This window comes from Ursus maritimus, unplaced genomic scaffold (assembly GCF_017311325.1).
Source record: "Ursus maritimus isolate PB19 unplaced genomic scaffold, ASM1731132v1 scaffold_35, whole genome shotgun sequence".
Taxonomy (NCBI): Eukaryota; Metazoa; Chordata; class Mammalia; order Carnivora; family Ursidae; genus Ursus; species Ursus maritimus.
Window position 1 is genome coordinate 11,243,777 of NW_024426119.1, and position 20,560 is coordinate 11,264,336.

At 40.4% G+C, this 20,560-nt stretch overlaps 1 protein-coding gene across 2 annotated transcripts in view; it reads right to left on the bottom strand.

The window, feature by feature from the left end:
• SPATA5L1 (spermatogenesis associated 5 like 1) overlaps positions 1 to 19,132 on the bottom strand; it is a 22,153-nt gene extending 3,021 nt beyond the window's left edge. The window contains exons 1-6 of one of the 2 annotated variants that reach the window (XR_005831948.1): positions 16,594 to 19,132; positions 14,769 to 14,954; positions 8,573 to 8,731; positions 5,311 to 5,520; positions 4,576 to 4,800; positions 540 to 670 (exon numbers count right to left, since the gene is read on the bottom strand). Coding sequence is in view for 1 of the 2 variants with exons in the window: in XM_040620539.1 (XP_040476473.1) it covers positions 540 to 670; positions 4,608 to 4,800; positions 5,311 to 5,520; positions 8,573 to 8,731; positions 14,769 to 14,954; positions 16,594 to 17,907 (2,193 nt within the window). In the remaining variant the exon portion in view is untranslated. The remainder of the gene's footprint in view (positions 1 to 539; positions 671 to 4,575; positions 4,801 to 5,310; positions 5,521 to 8,572; positions 8,732 to 14,768; positions 14,955 to 16,593) is intronic. The other variant, XM_040620539.1, reaches the window with a different exon arrangement.
• Positions 19,133 to 20,560: the final 1,428 nt, after the last annotated feature.

Here is a 20,560-nt window from a genome sequence, read left to right on the forward strand (position 1 = left end):
TAAATAAATAAATAAAATAAAATAAAATATTTTTTTTAAGGAAGGAAGGAAAAAAATTATTTTTTGTCTTTAACTATTCCCTCCGAGTGGCTGTGGATGTTAAGGGCAAAGATTTACTGGTTCTTTGACAATGGATACATTGTGTAAGCTCTCTAATCTCAGACTTTCCCACTATAAAATAAGGATACTGATGCAAATTATCTCCAAAACGTTTTTAAGACTTTAGGATTCCTCCATTCTAGTCGTAAAATAATGTTGATTAGACTTAACAAGCTCAGTATTTTGAGGATGCCACAACAGTGAAATAAGGTAACTACTTTATTTTAAGGCTTATATTTCTCTGGAAAAAGAGTATCCAGCAAAAGCAATCAAAATTATGATTTTATGAAGGGCCACCAGGCAAGAAAGATTGCAGAACGCAGTGTAAGACACACTATGTGCGTACATATCCAGTTTGGGATTCAATTCTGCTAGGCTCCTTAGAGCTCAGACACTGATGTGTTAAGAATCCACACACAGCGTAAACATACAATGATTACCTTTTCATCTGGAGGTGGAATATAAATAATCTTATCTAATCTTCCAGGTCGTAACAAGGCATCATCTAATACATCAGGTCTATTTGTTGCAGCAACAATCGTGACACTTCTATTAAAAACTTCCTGGAACTCTGAGGGAAAACACACAACACAAAGTAATGTCAGTAAGCTGTTTTTAAATTTTAAAGAAATTATAAATCAGAAGGTCTATTTATTTTTAAATAAATAAGCATATCCTTTTCTTGGAACTGGAATGCTTATGCCTCCTATTCAGACCACCTTTGTGATATAAACATATGCTAAAACAAATTATTAATCAAAGGTACTACTTTGCCTGTGGTGAAGGGACTGGCCAATCCTGAGGGACATCTCTCCATATGAGAACCAATGGAGAGAGAACAGCAGAGAACACCTACTGAATGCACCTGAGCCCCAAAGAAGGATTAGAACCTAAGTGGATGACTTGAAAAGACAGAGCACGTGACTAACAGGTGCAGATGTATGGTTATGAATCACTCTGGCTCTCATGTCCTGCAAGAGAGAGATTTACCTTTGCTTTTTTAAATTTTTCTTTCTAGAGGCAAAAATATGACAACATAAGCTACAGATGTGTAAATATTAGATAAAGATAAGAAATATACAAAAGCAGCCAGGGCAAAGCCTTACACACGCTAAGTATTCAAAATTGTTTGTTGAACTTCCAACAAACAAAAGTCCAGGACCAGGTGGCTTTTAGGTGAATTCTACCAAACATTTAAAGAAGAGTTAATACGTATTCTCAAACTATTCCAAGAAACTACATGTTTCTTGAAGAAGAGGAAGGAAAACTTCCAAATTCATTCTATGAGGCCAGCATTATCCTGATACCAAAACCAGATAAAGATACCACAAAAAAAGAGAACTAAAGGCCAGTATCTCTGATGAACATAGATACAAAAATCCTCAAGAAAATACTAGCAAACCGAATCCAACAATACATTGAAACAATCATTCGCCACGGTCAAATGGGATTTATTCTTGGGATGCAAGGGTGGTCAACCAACATGATACATCAATAAGAGAAAGGACAAGAACCATATAATCATTTCAACAGATGCAGAAAAAGCATTTGACAACATCCATTCATGATAAAAACTCTCAACAGAGTAGGTTCAGAGGCAACATACCTCAACATAATAGAGGCCATATAAAAAAAAAAATCCCACAGCTAACATCATACTCAATGGTAAAAAAAAACCAACTGAGAGCTTTTTTCCTAAGGTCAGGAACAAGACAAGGATGTCCACTCTCACCACTGTTATTCACCATAGTACTAGAAGCCCTAGCCTCAGCAATCAGACAACATAAAGAAATAAAAGGCAACCGAATCGGCAAGGAAGATGTCAAACTTTCACTATTTGCAGATGAGATGATACTCTCTACAGAAAACCCAAAAGACTCCACCAAAAACCTACCAGACTGATAAATGAATTCAGTGAGGTCACAGGATACAAAAACAATGTACAGAAATCTGTGGCATTTCTATACATTAATAATAAAGCAAGAGAAAGAGAAATTAATAGTCCCATTTACAATTATACCAAAAATAATAAAATATCTAGGAATAAACTTAACCAAGGAGGTGAAAGACCTGTACTGTGAAAACTACAAAACACTGATGAAAGAAACTGAAGATGACCCAAACAAATGGAAAGACAGTCCATGCTCATGGATTTGAAGAAAAATATTGTTAAAATGTCTACACTACCCAAAGATTTACTGCAATCCATATAAAAATACCAACAGCATTTTTCACAGAACTAGAACAAACAATTCTAAAATTTGTAGGAAAGCACAAAAGACCCTGAATAGCCAAAGCAACCTTGAAAAAGAAAAACAAAGCTGGAGGCATCACAATTCCAGATTTTAAGTTATATTACAAAGCTACAGTCATCAAAACAGTGTGGTACTGGCAGAAAAGTAGACACATAGATCAATAGAACAGAAAAGAAAGCCCAGAAATAAGGCCACAATTATACGGCCAATGAATCTTCGACAGAGGAGGCAAGAATATGCAATGAGAAAAGAGAGTCTCTTCAACAAACGGTGTTGGGAAAACTGGACAGCAACATGCAAAAGAATGAAACTGGACCACTTTCTTTTCTTCTTCTTCTTTTTTAAGATCTATTTATTTATTTGAGAGAGAGAGAGAGAGAGAAAGAGAGTGTGTGTTTGGCTGGGGAGAGAGAGAGAGGGAGGGGGAGAAGGAAAGAATCTTAAGCAGACTGCCTGCAGAGCTCAGAGCCTGACACAGGGCTTGATCTCACGACCTGGAGACCATGACCTGAGCCAAAATCAAGAGTTGGACACCTAACCGAATGAGCCACCCAGGCACCCTGAAACTAGACCGCTTTCTTAAACCAAACACAAAAATAAACTCAAAATGGATTAAAGACCTAAATGTGAAACCTGAAACCATAAAAATCCTTGAAGAGAGCACAGGTAATAATTTCTCTGACATCACCCATAACAACATCTTTCTTGTCTCCTGATGCAAGGGAAACAAAAGCAAAAACAAACTATTGGGAGACGACATCAAAATAAAAACCTTCTGCACCGCAAAGGATATAATCAATAAAACTAAAAGACATCCTACTGAATGGGAGAAGATATTTACAAATGACATATCCAATAAAGGATTAGTATCCAAAATATATAAAGAACTTATATAACTCAACACACACACAAATAATCCAATTTAAAAATGGGCAAAAGACACGAACAGACATCTCTCCAAAGACATACAGATGGCCAACAGATACATGAAAAGAAGCTCAGTATCACTCATCATTAGGGAAATGCAAATCAAAACCACAATGAGATATCACCTGACACCTCTCACAATGGCTAAAATCAAAACCACAAGGAACAAGTGTTGGCAAGGCTGTAGAGAGAAAGGAACCCTTGTGCACTGCTGGTGGGAATGCAAACTGGTGCAGCCACCGTGTAGAACAGTATGGAAGTTCCTCAAAAAATTAAAAACAGAACTACTCTATGATCCAGTAATCACACTACTGGGTATTTACCCAAAGACTACGAAAACACTAATTTGAAGGGATATATGCATCCCTAAGTTTACTGCAGCATTATTTACAATAGCCAAATTACGGAAGCAGCCCAAGTGTCCCTCAATAGATGAACGGGTAAAGAAAATGTAGTGTGTACATACACACACACACACACGTTAACTACACTAGAATGAAAAAAATTTTTTTTAATTGAACTGAATAATCAGAGTAGTTCCCCAGTTATGTGATCTCTCAAAGTAGTGAGTTCCCTGTATCTGCAAGTATTTTAGCAAAAGCTGAGTGAACACCTGTCAGATACTGTAGAAGGCATTTCTGCATTATGAGAAAACTTGATTAGAAAATCTCCTGGGTCCCTTCAAATTCTAGTGTCACATGTTCCTAAGGAACTGTAAGACTCTCCTTCTATGGAATTATTTTTCAAATGGGAAACAAGTAAAAACAAGGAAGGAATAAAAGAAAAATTATCCGTTGGTAACTTAAGGATATCAAACTCTATCTAGGAAGAGATTAAGAAAGGGAGGAAGGGACTTCCAAAGTCATTTTAATTTCATTATAACCAAGGAAACCCATTCCTCAAGAAAACTGGAAGTTTTAAATTACTACGATCATTGGTTATAACAATGTTGTTATTTTGTTTCATACAAAAATTTTTAGGAAGGGATGAACACTGGTTCTTTAGGATATAAAAATAAGAATAAGCTCCCTTTTCTATTAGCAATATGTAAAATTATATTTCTAAGTTTTAAAAGTAAAAGTGACATTCATATATATTTGAGATAACTTATTATAAAATTTACCTCCTTCCTAGGCAGATCACAATTTTTAGCAGGTGTGTAGAAATCCAAACAGAGTCAAACTGAAATTATATAATTCCTTCTACGAGATGAATCCAGCATAGGCAAAGCTAGTGCATATGCACTGTATTTAATGCTGGCCTGGGTTTTTGGTATATTCTGGCTAATAAATACCTCTTTGCTTTTTTTCAGCTCCTTGTATTTACCCTGTTGATCTGATTTACTTCCTCTTCTCTCTGTAGTCTTCAGTCCTACACCATCTAGTTCATTCAGAAGAACAGAAAGAACATGTTCTTGAACACTACATTCTGTTTTGCTGATGGATCGAGAGCCCAAGATTGAATCAATCTCATCCAAAAACACAATTGCTGGAGTATTTGCTCTTGCTTGTCGAAACACCTTTGGTTAGGAAAATAAAATTATCAAAAAGCCACACATTATTTAATATTCCAGTGAATATATGCTTTCTGCATTACTACTTCTAATTTTTAAAATAAAAAAAAAAAGATGTTAAATGTCTAAGAATTGGGGAATAAATAAATAGAACAAAAAACAATACAGTATTACATACAGGTTAGAAATCGTATTTTCAAAAAGCATTTAATGTATGGAGTTTTAAAAGTGATAATGATTAAAAAATCATGATAAAGATACAACCCTCAATTTTAAAAGAAAAACAAAAAAAATAAAGCAAGTTCACCAAAATGTTAATAGGAGGTAGAGAGATTACAAAGGATTTCTTATCTAACACTTTCGTATATTTTCTAAATTTTCTATAAACAAATACATATAATTTTTCTAACTAAAAAAAGGGCCAGTAATATTTTTAATAACTAAGGTTTATCCTTAAAGCATGCCATGAAAATTCAAAAGGACACTTAACTACATGGGGAAAATAAACAAACAAACCTGAGACAAGACTTTTTCCGAGTCTCCAACAAAAGGAGAAAAGAGATCAGCACCGCTCACGGAAACAAAAGAGCAATGACAGCTTGTGGCCAGTGCCCTCACCAGTGTGGTTTTAGCACATCCAGGGGGACCATACAGGAGAACTCCCTTTGGTTGTGTCAGGCCCATCCGGACAAATTCCCGAGGGAATTTTAGAGGCCACTCAATACTCTGTAAGTACACAAAAAGGGATGTATCCAATAAGAGACAGTTAGTATAATGATAAAACATCCAATAATTCAGTAAATTCATTTGTTCACTCAACAATTCTTAGGTATCTGTTATGAGCTGGAAATGCAGACCATTCTCCATGCAGCAACCAGTGATCTTATAACCTAAGTCAGGTCACATCATTTCTTGCTTAAAACCCTTCAATGACTTCCCATCAGAATTAGAATAAAATCCAATTCCTTCCTGCCAGTGATTACAAGGCTTTACATAGCCTGACTACTTCCCAAATACCCCAGTCTGTTCCCATCTCAGGACCTTTATTTGCTATTCTCTCTGTGTGAACATTCCTTTAAGATCTCTGTGTGGCCATCCCTCATCATTCAGTCTCAGCTCAAATGTCATTTCCTGGGAGGTCTTCCCTAACCACTCTAGTTAAAGCAGACCCCCCCCTCTACCCCCCACACAGCCAGTCTACACCACTGCCCATCTTTTACTTTGGGAGCTCTTACTCATTCACTATCTGAAATTATTATTTTTCCATGTTGGGTTTGTCATTCTGCTCCTGCTAGAATGTAAATAAAGTTCACCTCTAAACAGCCACACCTAGAATGATACCTTCCAAAAGTCGGCGCTCCACAAATGTTAACTAAACAGTAAACAAGTCCCCTTTACCTCTGAGCTAGGTGATTTCATTATTGTCATGATTTTACAGATGCAGAAGCTCAGGCTTACAAAAGTAACCTGCCCGGGTCTTGTTTCTAGTGAGGTAGTAGAGCTGAGGCTGCCGCCAGGCGGTGTACATGAAGAAGTGCAAACTCTCAACTACTGACGTCTTGCCTTTCTACAAAAAGGGATAAGATCCTGTACCAAGGGAACTCAGATTTTAGTTGGCGAGACAGACTTGTAAACTAACAATGAGGCCAGCAAAGGGCATTCCCCAGAGAAGGAACAGTACACACAGAGACACATGAAACTCTAATTCATCTCACCAGTAAGCAGGAACAGAGGGGAGAGTAGGGGAAGCAAGGAGCAATAGAGTTTTGCTGCACCTTGAAAGTTTAAGTCAACACTGAGGAAGCGGTATGGAGAATAGACTGGAAAGAAATAAAACCAGAAGAGGGAGACCAGTTAGAAGTCTCTTGTAGGGGCGCCTGGGTGGCACAGCAGTTAAGTGTCTGCCTTCGGCTCAGGGCATGATCCCGGCGTTATGGGATCGAGCCCCACATCAGGCTCTTCTGCTATGAGCCTGCTTCTTCCTCTCCCACTCCCCCTGCTTGTGTTCCCTCTCTCGCTGGCTGTCTCTATCTCTGTCAAATAAATAAATAAAATCTTTAAAAAAAATAAAGAAGTCTCTTGTAACAACTCAGACTATAAAAATAATAAAGCTGGATGTGTCACAGGCAGTGGCAATGGTGTTGAAGGGATGGACATGAAACACGAACTGTAACTCTTTTATGCAGGGACTATGTTCTCCAACCACAGGGGAAGTTACACCTATGTATGACATGACCCATGCATTTAGAAGACGGGTTTCTTTTCTTTTTTTTTTTGAAGATTTTATTTATTTATTTTGGAGAGAGAGACAAAGTGCCTGAGCGGGGAGGGGAAGGAGCAGAGAGAGAGGAAGAGGGAGGAAAAGTCTAAAGCAGACTCTGCACTGAGCACAGAACCCAACATGGGCCTCGATCCCACAACCCTGAGATCATGACCTGAGCTGAAACGAAGCGTCAGACGCTCAACCAACTGAGCCACCCAATCGCCCCTAGAAGATGGTTTCTGACTTAGGACATGGGTGGCTGGCTGTGTTCACAGAGGTAGGGAACCCAGGTATGGAGGTGGGACTCATTAGCTGAGTTTTGGACATGCTAAGTTTGAGTTCCCTGTAGATCACCTGGTAGGCAAGAAGCTAAGCAATTCTGATGATCAAAAGAACTATCTGCATTGGATATAAAGATTTTCAAGTCAATAGTTTTCAGGGGACAGTTGAAGCCTGGATAGAGGATCATGGACTCACAAAATCCAACAAGAGGCCTCCAAGGTACCTGAAGCAGTAACATTTAAGGTTTGGGAAAGGAGTGTTCAGAAAGGCAGGAAAGCTTAACATCTCAAAGCTAAAGAGTGTCTGTAACAGGAAGGTGTGGTTAATCTCTTATGTACTTCGTGAAGATTAAATGAGACGATGCATGTAAAAAATTAGGGAATATCATAAATGCACTGATCCGTGGACACAAGGATTTTACGATTCAATGCAGAAATAGCTTCTAGTTATAAATAAATAAATAAATAAATAAATAAATAAATAAATAAATGTGATACTTCTAAATCAGTCTTTTGTATGGGCAGTTACAGAAACCTAGCTCCTTACGGCAGGATTACCTGAAGGTAAATTAACAAAATTAATTTCTGAAACTGAAATGCAAGTGGGAGCATCCGGAGAGTTGTGTCCCTCAGCATCCACAGTGAGAACCAGTAACCACCCAGGCCATACTGTGTACTCTAATTTTGTGCTTTTACTAGTCCCAGGGCAAACTCAGGCCTACAAACTAAAAATCTGTATTTTACCATCCACAAACTAAGAATCATTTTTACGTTTTTAAATGCTTGGGAAAAAAGTCAAAAGAATATTTTGTGACATGTGAAAATTACGTGGTTTCTGTATCCATAAATAAAGTTCCACCAGAACACAAGTTCTGATTGGTTATGTATTATCTACGGCTGCTTCCATGCCATGAAGACAGAGCTGAGTGGTTGCAATACAGACTGGATGGCCCACAAAGCCTAAATATTTACTCTGTGGCCCTCTACAGAAAAGTCTGCTGACCCCATTCTATGAAATAAAGCCTTTAAAGCAAAAACAAACAAAAGAAGGGTGAGGTATTTGATACCTATAGAAGGCCAGTCAAACCAGGCCTGAAAAGGGCCCCTTGGATTGTGATGTTAGGATGGCATGACTGATGGCAGCAAGAAAGTCTCAGCGAGTGCAATTTGTCTTCACCACAAAAGTGGCACAAACCCTACCATTCTACTGGTGTCAGCGAACTCTCTAGTTCACCTGTTTTAACTTCAGCTTGACATCTTCAAGGCCACCAATCTGCTCCCAGCCAACAGGCTTGATGTCCATCAGTCCAACAATACTTCGAAATGATGAGGGTTGAATCTTTTTAAAAGCTTCAAGGAAGTCAGCTTCATCAATAGCCGGGTTGTCCTTGTTCTGAAGAAATATGCCCCAAAAAGCAAAATCAGACCAAAAATTACATGGGCCTTTTTTTGTGGTACAGGAGCACAATTATTTCTTTTTTTAAAAAACTCTTCTTTTGAATTTATAAATCTATTTTATCATAAAAAACCTCACACACACAAGACAAAAGAATTACATGTCTCCTTCCCCAGCTCTCCCCACTATTCATCTCTAGAGGATGTCAACCATTTCCTGTGTATCCAGCAGTGTTTCATGACAGTCCGGATACGTACACCCTTTCAAACAGATACATAAGTGGGACCCTACTGTACAAATTAACCTGTACTTTTCTTCACTTACACTAGAAATCTTCTCCTATCAATTAATATAGTTCAACCTCACTCTTTCTGACAACTGCAAAAGACACTAGAGTATGAGTGTACCATAGTTTAACTGCATCCTTCTATTGAACATTACGTTGTTTCCAGTCTTTTATCAAAAACAAAGGTACAGCTGAAAATGTTTGTGCACATGTTCAAGTATTTTATATACTATTTCCTCCAAGTAGAAGGCACGTTTACGATTGTGACAGGTATTATCACACTGCCCTCAAAGCTGCACTGCTAATATAAAGCTCTTCTTCCCACACCTCTCCAGCACTGGGCATTACCAAACTTAAATTTCTGCCAGTGTGACAGAGGAAATGGTACTCACTATTGTGTGAATTTCTTCAATCAAGAGTGAGGTAGAATATGGAATTAGAAAATCAGCTTTTTAATAATCACATATAGTAAAGGCTGTTTGGGGCAAGAATCATCCATGGATGTAAAACAAGGGGAGAGGAAGTGGGACAAGGAACATGATCTCAAAGGGCATCTTCACAGATTTCTTATTATTTGCAAAGGGAAACATAGCAGCTACACAGTGGAGAAACTGGACAAAACTCTGTTTGATCACACCAATCCATCACTGATTAGGGACATCACCATCTTGTGACTTTGCATGTGATACCTTAAGGACACACCATCACTTATGGAGTATTCCAAACCGGCATGTGTAACCTGAATCTGACTATGAAAAAATAGTAGACAAACCCATATTGAGAGACATTTTATAAAATCACTGACCTGTATCCTTAAAAACTGTCAATGTAAAGTAACTCATTAAAAAGAATGCTGGGGAGCCTGGGTGGTGCAGTTGGTTAAGCTTCCAACTCTTGGTTTCGGTTCAGGTCATGATCTCAGGGTTGTGAGATCAAGCCCTGTGTTGGGCTCTATGCTGGGCATGGAGCCTGCTTAGGATTCTCTCTCCCCTTCTGCACCCCGCCCCGCATGCTTTCTCTCCCTCTTAAAAAAAGAAAAAGCAAAGGGAGAATTGTGGATTAAAAGAAACTAAAAACTAAACACAATGTTATCCTGAACTAGATCTTGAAATGGAGGGAAAAAAATGCTAAAAAGATCAAGACAACTACCAAAATCAGAGTATGGACTGTAGATCTGATAATGTCTTGTATCCATGTTAAATTTCCTGAATATGATTATACGTAACCATACGTGGTCTCGTATGGGGACATATTTTTTCTTAGGAAATGGATAATGAATGGGTTATGGTGTATGCAACCCATCTTCAATTGATTCAGAAAAAATAAGCAATATGTGTATGCATATACATTTAGAGACAGAGAAAGACAGAATGATAAAGCTAATTTGGCAAAATGTTAAAAATTGGTGAATTTGGATGGAGGGTTTAGCAAGACTTCTCTATTTTACAACTTTCCCTAAACTTTTAAATTATTTCAGAATAAAGAGTTAAAAAAAACTGAAAAAGATTAATTTTTTAAAGATTTATTTGTTTGCTTCAGCAGTATATATACTAAGATTTAGTTATTTATTTTAGAGAGACAGTGAGAAAGAGAGCATGTGGGAGAGGCAGAGGGAGGGGGAGAGAGAATCTCAAGTAGACTCTGCACTGACCGCACCCAAGGAAGGGCTCACCTCACAACCCTGAGATTAGGACCTGAGCTAATAAGAGTGGGACGGTCAACCGACACTGCTACCCAGGCACCCCTGAAAGAGATTAATTTCTAAAGAAAGTAAAGTTAAGGATTTTTCATGTTTACTGGCTATTTGTAATCCTTTTACTGTCTACTACCTCTTCTTATTTTATTACCCATTTTCTCTTGGATTGTTGGTCTTTCCTTATTGATTTATGAGAACTCTTTTATCAAGGTAATTGGTCCTTTTGTCATAGGCCAAAAGGACCATCCCCAAATGGTCAAATTAATAGATCATTTCCTTTCTGACCATTAGGTTTTATGTTATGCTTAGAAAGGCCGTGTTTGGGGAGCCTGGCTGGTGTAGTTGGTTAAGGATAGGATCTTGTGGCTCGGTCTTGAAATCAGGGTTGTGAGATCCAGCCCCGCCTTGGGCTCCAAGCTCAGTATGGCATCTGCTTAAGACTCTCTCTCCCTCTGCCACCCCCCAACACCACTGCACATTCTCTTTCTCTCTCTCTCTAAAATAAAGAAATCTTAAAAAAAAAGGTCATCTTCAGTTTAAGATTATATTTTAGAGAATCTTTCTTGTAATCTCTTTGATCATTCTAGTGAAGCAGATTTTTTGTTCGTTAGAAACTGCTTATATTTATAATATCTGTATTATATTTAAGATTTGCCCTCATATTAAATTCTGAACGCTGTCAGAAAATTCCCATTTTCTTTTCTTTTCTTTTTTTTAAGATTTTATATATTTCAGAGACAGAGAGAGCACATGAGCGGGGGTGAGGGGCAGAGGGAGAGGGAGAAGCAGACTCCCCACTGAGCAGGGAGCTCAATGTGGGACTCGATCCCGGGATTTCAGGATCATGACCTGAGGTGAAGGCAGATGCTTAACCGAATGAGCCACCCAGGCGCCCCCCCAAAATTCCCATTTTCAACAACGAACTACTTTATCTCATTTATATAAAATTATATATGTGCATATATATGTATAGAGCTATTTTGAACAACATTCCTAAAAATTATAATTTATGGGAGGTAGATTTCAGGCAATTCTTACTTTCTTTTTTTTAAAAAATATTTTCTTTATTTGACACAGAGAGACACAGCGAGAGAGGGAACACAAGCAGGGGGAGTGGGAGAGGGAGAAGCACGCTTCCCACTGAGCAGGGAGCCCAACATGGGGCCTGATCCCAGGACCCCGGGATCATGACCTGAGTTGAAGGCAGACACTTAGAAACTGAGCCACCCAGGTGCCCCAATTTTTACTTTCTTTACAATGTTATTATCTGATTTAATTTCTCAAGAAGAACAATATTAAATAATTTTTTATAATAGCACTTTTTTTTTTTTTTTTACTACTAGCAGTATTAGATGTTGGGTACCTGAATACTAATTAATTTTTAAGTAACACCAACTAAGATCACTTATACGTACATTATTTCACTTTACTGTCATAACCCTTCCAGGCAGATAAAATTCTTTTCCCTCTGTGTATATATGTGTATGTATTAAACTGTATTTCTAATCCTTTAATAAGAGACTTCACAAAAAGCTGAACAAATTTTAACACATCCCTTGTTTGCCCTGGTAGCGGCCCCAGCCCCTCAGCTGCCTGAGGGGCAAAGAAGAAAAAGACGAAGCCAGTACCTTCCAAGGTGCCTGTCCCTTCTTCCTTTTTGCCTTTCTTCCTTCCACTTCCCCTGGTTGTTTATGAACTCAGTCATCACTTGTGGTCACTATGCCTGGGCAGGTCCCTCCTGAAGTAGCAGCTGGCTGGTCCACCTAAGCCAGGGGGCTTAAGGTCAAACCTGGAACCTCAAAGCAGAGGGAATACTAAATGTAAATCTCCCTTCCCAGCCCCTGGTACTCTCCTCCTCCCTTCCTAAGGCATAGAGTCTCACACCTCTACCCATGAGAAGTGTCATTCAGTGTTCAAGCAGCTTTGGTTCTCAACTCAGAAGAAAACTTACAAGTTCACCTAACTCCTTCCCCACCTTCAGTGTACGTGTAAAAATAAATGGAAATGAGGAAGGATGTAAATTATATAGGTAAAAAGGTTTTTAAAAGTTTGGATGATAAATCATCCTTTTATAATTTAAACAAACTCAAAATGGTTTTTAAAAATTACAAGATCAAAGAAAGGACAACGTTAATGTTATAATAGTTACAACAGAGATTGCAAACTTCATCTCAGAATCCTCAAGGTACTGAAATTAATTTTTTTCCAAAGGGGTTTAGAGATTAAGGATTACAATTACTTATTACATACAAAGTGAAGAGATTTCCCAATGCGTTTTCAATGGTGTTGAAAACTATTTTCAATAGTGTTGAAAACTATTATATTTAAGCTAACATCCTAAATATTTTTAAGAAAGGTAGTCATGAATCAAAGATTTCAATCTCAAAGACAAATTTAAAGATTTTATTTACTTATTTGAGAGATAGTGACAGAGATAGTGAGAAAGAGTATGAGTGGGAAGGAGAGGGAGGAGCAGACTCCCTGCTGAGCAAGGAGACCGATGCGGGGCTCGATCCCAGGACCCTGGGATCATGACCTGAGCCAAAGGCAGACACTTAACTAACTGAGCCACCTAGGCGCCCCTCAAAGACAAACTTAAATAAAAATTCCAGCCCAATCTTCTTCTGGTTAGAAAAGGTTATCTTCCCCACAAAATATTTATTTATTAATAAGAAAGGAAAAAACAGATGCAATGAGAACAGAGTATTTCTGTGATCCTCCTGTCCAAAATGCAAAAGCTGAATCAAATCATGAGGAAACATCAGTCAAAACAAAACTAAGGAATAGTCTACAGAATAAATGACCAGTAGTCTTAAAAAGTTAGCCATACACCTGGGTGGCTCAGCCAGTTAAGGAACCAACTCTTGGTTTCAGCTCAGGTCATGATCTCAAGGTTGTGGGATCCAGCCTCATGTCAGTCTCCATACTCAGCATGGAGTCTGCTTGTCCCTCTCCTTTTGCTCCTCCTCCAGCTCGCACGATCTCTCTCTCAAATAAATAAATAACATCTTTTTAAAAAATTAAAAATTAAAATTAAAAAGGTAGCCGTAGAAAAAACTAAAGAATGTTTGTAGATTAAAGAATACTGGGGCGCCTGGGTGGCTCAGTCAATTAAGTGGACTGTCCAACTCTTGGTTTCAGCTCAGGTCATGGTCTCAGGGTCCTGGGATTGAGCCTTGTGTCAGACTCCAGGGAATCTGCTTGAGATTCTCTCTCCTTCTCCCTCTGCCCCTCCTGTTCATGCTGTCTCTCTCTCTCTAAAATAAATAAAATATTTTTAAAAAGAAGAACAATAAGAAATCATGATAACTAAACACAATGTGTAATCTTGGATTATTACTTTTTTTCCTTTTAAAATTTCTGCTATAAAGGAAATTAGTGGGACAGACAGTGAAATCTGGATAAGGTCTATAGATATTGGGTAAAAGCATCGTGTCTGTTAATTTCTTCATCTTGATAATCGTACTGTGGTTGAAGTCTTTGTTTTTAGAAAACATACACTTAAGATTTTAAGACTAAAAGGCAATCATGGCTGCAATATATTCTCAAATGTTTCACAAAAAATATACGTAAGAAGAGAACTATATCTATATGTAGATATATATAAAAACACAGATGAAGAGAGAGAAAGTAAAACTGGTAAAAAGCTACATTCGGAGAATCTGGGTAAAGTAAATACAGAAATTCTTTGTACTATTTTTGCAACTTTTCTCTAAGTCTGAAATTGCTTCAAAATAAAGAAAAATTAAAAAGAAATATGTCGGACTGTTCTGGAGCCACACTGTCTTTTTCCTGGCTGCTCTGGGCTTTGGCACTAGGGAGTTACTATGAGAATGAGGGAACATGCCCTGGTAGACCTGGTGGCCCTCTATCCCCACCTTCAGTCACGTGCTAGTCCCAGGGAGATGAGATGTAAAAATATTTGTAAGTAATAGCTGTGGAAGGTATCAAAAGTTCCAAGAAAATGTACTTACCACTTGTTTAATCCCTAAATTCATTTGTTATAAGAATGAAAAGATCAATATACAGGGTCATACATCAATACTCCCTACCTTCTCACTATGAAGGACAGCATGCAGGGCAGCCTCCCTACAAAGCGCAGTCAGGTCTGCACCAACATAGCCAACTGTCATTTCTGCAAGGAGGCTCAAATCGACTTGACTGGAGATGGGCATCTTTGAGGTAATCACTTGGAGTATTGCCTTTCTTTGTTTAAGTGTGGGCGTCCCAATGACAACCTATATGCAAAGCAAAAAAAGAAAAATTAAAGTTTCCACAGTTTAAAATATTATGTAGTATTTTTATCCTCTCAAATGTATATAACTTAGTGAACAAATCTGGAAGCAGAACCATGTACTCTTAAACATACCATAGATTCTGAATATATTAAAATCCTAATCTTCCAGAGGAGTAACAATGGCTAGATAGTTGCACAAGGAAAATTACATACAGACCTTCCTCAACTTAAGATGGGGTTACATCCCAATAAATCCATAAATTGGAATTATAGTAAGTGGATAATGCATTTAATATACCTAAGCTACTAAATATCACAGCTTAGCCTAGCCAACTTAAATGTGCTCAGAGCATTTACATTAACCTGTTTGGGCAAAATCATCTAGCACAAAATCTATTTTATAATAAAGTTTTGAATATTTCATAAAATTTATTGAATACTGTACTGAAACTGAAAAACAGAATGTTTGCATGGGTATAAAATGGTGGTCAATGTTGATTGTTTGCCCTCATGATCTTGTGGCTGTCCAGCACCATAAGAGGGCATCTCACTGCATATCACTGGCCTGGCAAACGATCAAAATTAAAAATTCAGAATGTTTTCTACTGAACGCGTATAGCTTTCAGACCATCGTAAGGTTGAAAAACCATTTATTTGAACCACTGTAAATTGGGCAAGTTCTGTAAGCCAGGGATGCAACAGTAAACCAGATAGTCTAGGTCCCTGCCCTTAAGGATTTTAGTCAGGAGACAAGTACTAGATGGTGCAAAAAAGAAATCTGCTCAAGTTCTGCACAGATTAAGCTAAAAGTGTGCAATTATCATCCATCTCTTTAGAAATCACTATTCAAACTATTTAATCAGGAATCAATTTGGGGGGCGCCTGAGTGGCTCAGTCGTTAAGCATCTGCCTTCTGCTGAAGGTGTGATCCCAGAGTCCTGGGATCGAGCCCCACATTGGGCTCCTCCGCTGCGAGCCTGCTTCTTCCTCTCCCACTCCCCCTGCTTGTGTTCCCTCTCTCACTGGCTGTCTCTCTCTGTCAAATAAATAAATAAAATCCTAAAAAAAAAAAAAAAAAAAAAAGAATCAATTTGGGACTAAAGCTTATAAAATAGATGCCAGCTTTGAATACTCAATCTTCCTGGCAACTCGGAGCAATTGTGGTTATTTCTCACTCGTGGGACAGGATGCTGGTGTCCTGACAAGGAATGAATAAACCCAGAAGAGTTAATCCCTGGTTTGATTTAGTTCTTTCCTGCCTTCTCCCTTTTTATTTCAACAAAATTATTTCTTGAGGTTATCCTACTTTAAATAAATTTATTCCAAATCCACAAGAGTTTAATATGCTTACAGCTGACCTAGTTCCCTTAAAAACTAACATTGCCTATTGTACTCATCTTCACGACCTGCACAACAAAATTAATCCCTAAAGGCCACCTTGCTTCTCCGAAAAATTCGACTTGGGTAAAACAGGTCCCGGCTCACGTATCACACAAGGGCAGAGAACGTTCTCTGCATTACAAAAAGCCCCACTCCAGCCTGACTGCCAAACCTAAGCGGCAAAGCCCTCAGGGCAGCCAACCGAGCCTGAAGAGGCCTTGGTTCCAAGGACAAGGGGCTGACAGCCCAGTCTTAGTTACCTCTCGGTCAAATCTCCCCGGTCGGCGCAGCGCGGGGTCTAGAGCGTCTGGCCGGTTGGTGGACGCCACGACCACCACCTCGCGGTCCCCACTGATGCCGTCCAGCAGCGTCAACACCTGGGCCACCACGCGGCTCTCGGGGGCTCGGTGTGGGCCGCCCCGCCGGGGACACAGAGCGTCCACCTCGTCCAGGAAGAGGAGGGTGGGTCTGCGGCTGGCCAGCTCCAGCGCGCGCTGGAAGACCTGCCTCACGTTCTCCTCGGTCTCCCCCGGCCGCGCGCCCTGGAGCGCGGGGGCGCTCACTGCCAGCAGCTCCGCGCCGGCTTCCCGGACCACCGCCCGCACCAGCTGAGTCTTGCCCACTCCGGGGGGGCCCGCCAGGAGCACCCCGCGAGGCACTGCTAGCCCCAGGGCCGCCAAGGTGCGAGGGTAGCGGAGCGGGAGGCTGAGGAGCTCCCGCAGCGAGTCGGCCGCCTCCGAAAGGCCCCCCAAGGGCACCTCGGGCGGCGGCTTCGCTTCCGACGGAGGCACCCAGCTAAGGCAGATGCGGGTTCGAGGGGTGACCAGGCCGGCCGGATCCGGGTTGGGCGCCCCGCTAACGACGTGCAGCGCGGCCACGGGGCCGGGGGCCCCCGGTCGAGCGGCCACCACGTGGCCCCGGGAGACCCGTCGGTTCCTCAGAAGCTCCTGCGCCGCCTCCAGCACCGCGGCTGGATTCAAGGCACCGGGTGCGCCTACTCCCTCCCGCAACACCGGCCACACCGTGAGGAGCCGCAGGGACGGGCAAGACACTAGGCGGAGGCTGCTTAAGCTGAGACTCCCCCGGAACCCTGAAGCCCCCACAGCCGTCCCGGGGCTCGCACACTGCGGATCCAGTTGCACAAAGCCATCTGCTCCGTCCCGCCGCAGCCAGGCGGTGCAGAGACAGGAGCCGCCGTCAGGCAGAGAGATCTTCACCGCCGAGCCCAAGTGTGCGCCCAAGGTGCGGAAGGCGGCCGGGCCCAGGCGACAGCGCTGGGTCCCGCGGTCCCTAGGGTCTAAGGGTAGCACCTTTAAGAGCGGCTCTTGGGGAAAAGAACCTGACTCCGGAGCCATTGCACACAGAGAAGCCCGAGCCGAGGAAAGCCGGGCAGGAATTCCGCCAGGGCCAGAAAAACGGGTACACCGCGCTCCTCGGCCGGAAGTAGGTGACGCGCATGCGCCAGGGATGACTGTTGCTAGTCCAGGAGTGGAGGCTGAAAGAGCCAATCGGGAAGTTAGATGATGCTCTGGCGGTTGGTGGGGTGTCGGATTTGACGAAACCCAGCGGGCCATTCCAGAGCTCTATGGAAAGGGCCTTAGTTACGGGTGTCTGAGAGTCCTCATAAACCAGCTTCAGGAGGTCATTAAGCGTATACATAGGTCCCCCTGGCTCTCAGACTCGAGCATCACCACCAGCGTTTTGTGAACCTCCGCTGTCTCTATGGGCACAATATTTTGGAGTGTTGTGGTGCTAATACCTAAGGTGACTTAGAATAGCTGAGAAATACAGCCTTGGCGCCTCCGATGGATCTGGGTTCTAACGCGTTCAGAAGGTCCAGGCATGCCTTTCCCATAGCAAAGCACCAGCATTGCCAAGGGAAAAGCACAGTGTAGCGTTTTCAATCCCTGGGAGAGAGAAAAGAAGGAAAACCAGGCAATCTGACGTTTGGTGAAACACCAATATATTCTGCTCAGATTCTTTATTCCTGTAGGGGCCAAGGGCAGGCGGGCCCAACTGTACAACAATGGCATAGTGATTATTTTAAATTGAAGCTACCTGGGGAACAGCTGGTTCAAGGGCACTCAGACTCTGCCCCGTCCCCAGAAAGCAAGAAAGAAACGTCCCATGTGAAAGGTACCCTCTCCGTACTAAGAAATAAGAAGACATCCTTATCACCAGAGATAGGAACTTTAAAGCTGAGGAAGCTGTAGAAACAAACCTTGTGACTTTTTTTTTTTTTTTTAACTAATCTACTACCTCAGCCCGAATTCCACTTTGGATTCCTTACTAGTTTAAGCTCCCAAACATCTATTTTATTTTATCCTGTCAATTCCTCACTAATCTATTGTTTTTGTCTACAAAGCATAAAAACTGCCTGTCTTGGTCATTTCTTTGGTCTCAATTTCATTATTGGTCCTCTGAGCACATAATAATAAGGCTTTGGGTTTTTACCCCTATTTATCTGTCTTGTGTAAATTTAATTCTTACTCCAGCTGAGAGACCTTGAAGGGCAGAGAGAGGCTTTTACCTTCCCTACACTTCTCTATATGTTCTTTGACAACTTAATCATAACCTCTTTTATTCATGTGATAAGTGCTTATTGCCTATTTGGTGCACAGCAGGACGAAGACCTGTATTAGAGGCGATGCCTGTCTACAGTATTGAGAATACTGCCTGCTATTCTCTTTCCACCTTTCTTCTCCCTCCCCCACAGGGGATTACCCTTTTCAACTTAGAAAAATTTGTGAATTTATTTTAATTTCAGTATAGTTAACATACAGTGTTATATTAGTTTCGGGTGTACAATATAGTGATTCAACAATTCTGTATATTCCTCAGTGCTCACCAAGATAAATGTACTCTTAGTCCCCCCTTACCTATTTCACCTATCCCCTCACCCACCTCCCCTCTGGTGACCATCTGTTTGTTCTCTGTAGTTAAGAGTTTGTATTTTGGGTTTGTCTCTTTTTCCCCCCTTTGTTCATTTGTTTCTTAAATCCCACATATGAATGAAATCATATGGTATCTGTCTTTCTCTGACTGGTTTATTTTGTTTAGCATTATACTGTCTAGCTCCATCCATGTTGTTGCAAATGGCAGGATTTTATTCTTTTTTGTGGCTGAATAATATTCCATTATATATATATACCACATCTTCTTTATCTATTCACCTATCAATGGACACGTGGGCTGCTTCCATAATTTGGCTATTATAAATAATGCTGCATTATTTACAATAATGTATATAGCCTTTCAAATTAGTGTTTTCATATTCTTTGGGTAAATACCCAGTAGTTTGATTACTGAATCTGAGGGTAGTTTTATTTTTAATTTTTTGAGGAGCCTCCATACTGCTTTACACGGTGGCTGAACCAGTTTGCATTCCCACCAACAGTGCATGAGGGTTCCTTTTTCTCCACATCCTTGCTAACGCTCGTTTCTTGTGTTTTTGATTTTAGCCATTCTGTCGGGTATAAGGTGGTATCTCGTTGTGGTTTTGATTTGCATTTCCCTGATGATGAGTGACACTGAGCATCTTTTCATGTGTCCATCTGTAGGTCTTCTTTGGAGAAATGTCTGTTCATGTCTTCTGCCCATTTTTAAATTGGATTATTTGGGGTTTTTTGTGTGTGTTGAGTTGTGTAAGTTCTTTATATATTTTGGATACTAACCCTTTATTGGATATGTTACTTGCAAATATTTTCTCCCATTCAGTTGGTTGTCTTTTAGTTTCATTGATTGTTTCCTTTGCTGTGCAGAAACTTTTTATTTTGATGGAGTCCAAATAGTTTATTTTTGCTTTTATTTCCCTTGCCTCAGGAGACATATCTAGGAAGATGTTGTTATGGCTGATGTCAGAGAAATTACTACAAGGATTTTTATGGTTTTGGGTCTCAAATGTAAGTCCCTAATCCATTTTGAGTTTATTTTTGTGTATGGTTTAAGAAAGTGGTCCAGTTTTCCCAACACCATTTGTTGAAGAGACCTTTTCCCATTGAATATTCTTGCCTCCTCTGTCGATGATTAATTAACCATATAATTGTGAATTTGTTTCTGGGCTTTCTGTTCTGTTCTGTTGATCTATGTGTCTATTTGTGTGCCAGTCCCATACTGTTTTGATTACAACAGCTTTGTAATGTTACTTGAAGTCTGGAATTGTGATGCCTCCAGCTTTGTTTTTCTTTTTAAAGGTTGCTTTGGCTACTCTGGGTCTTTTGTGGTTCC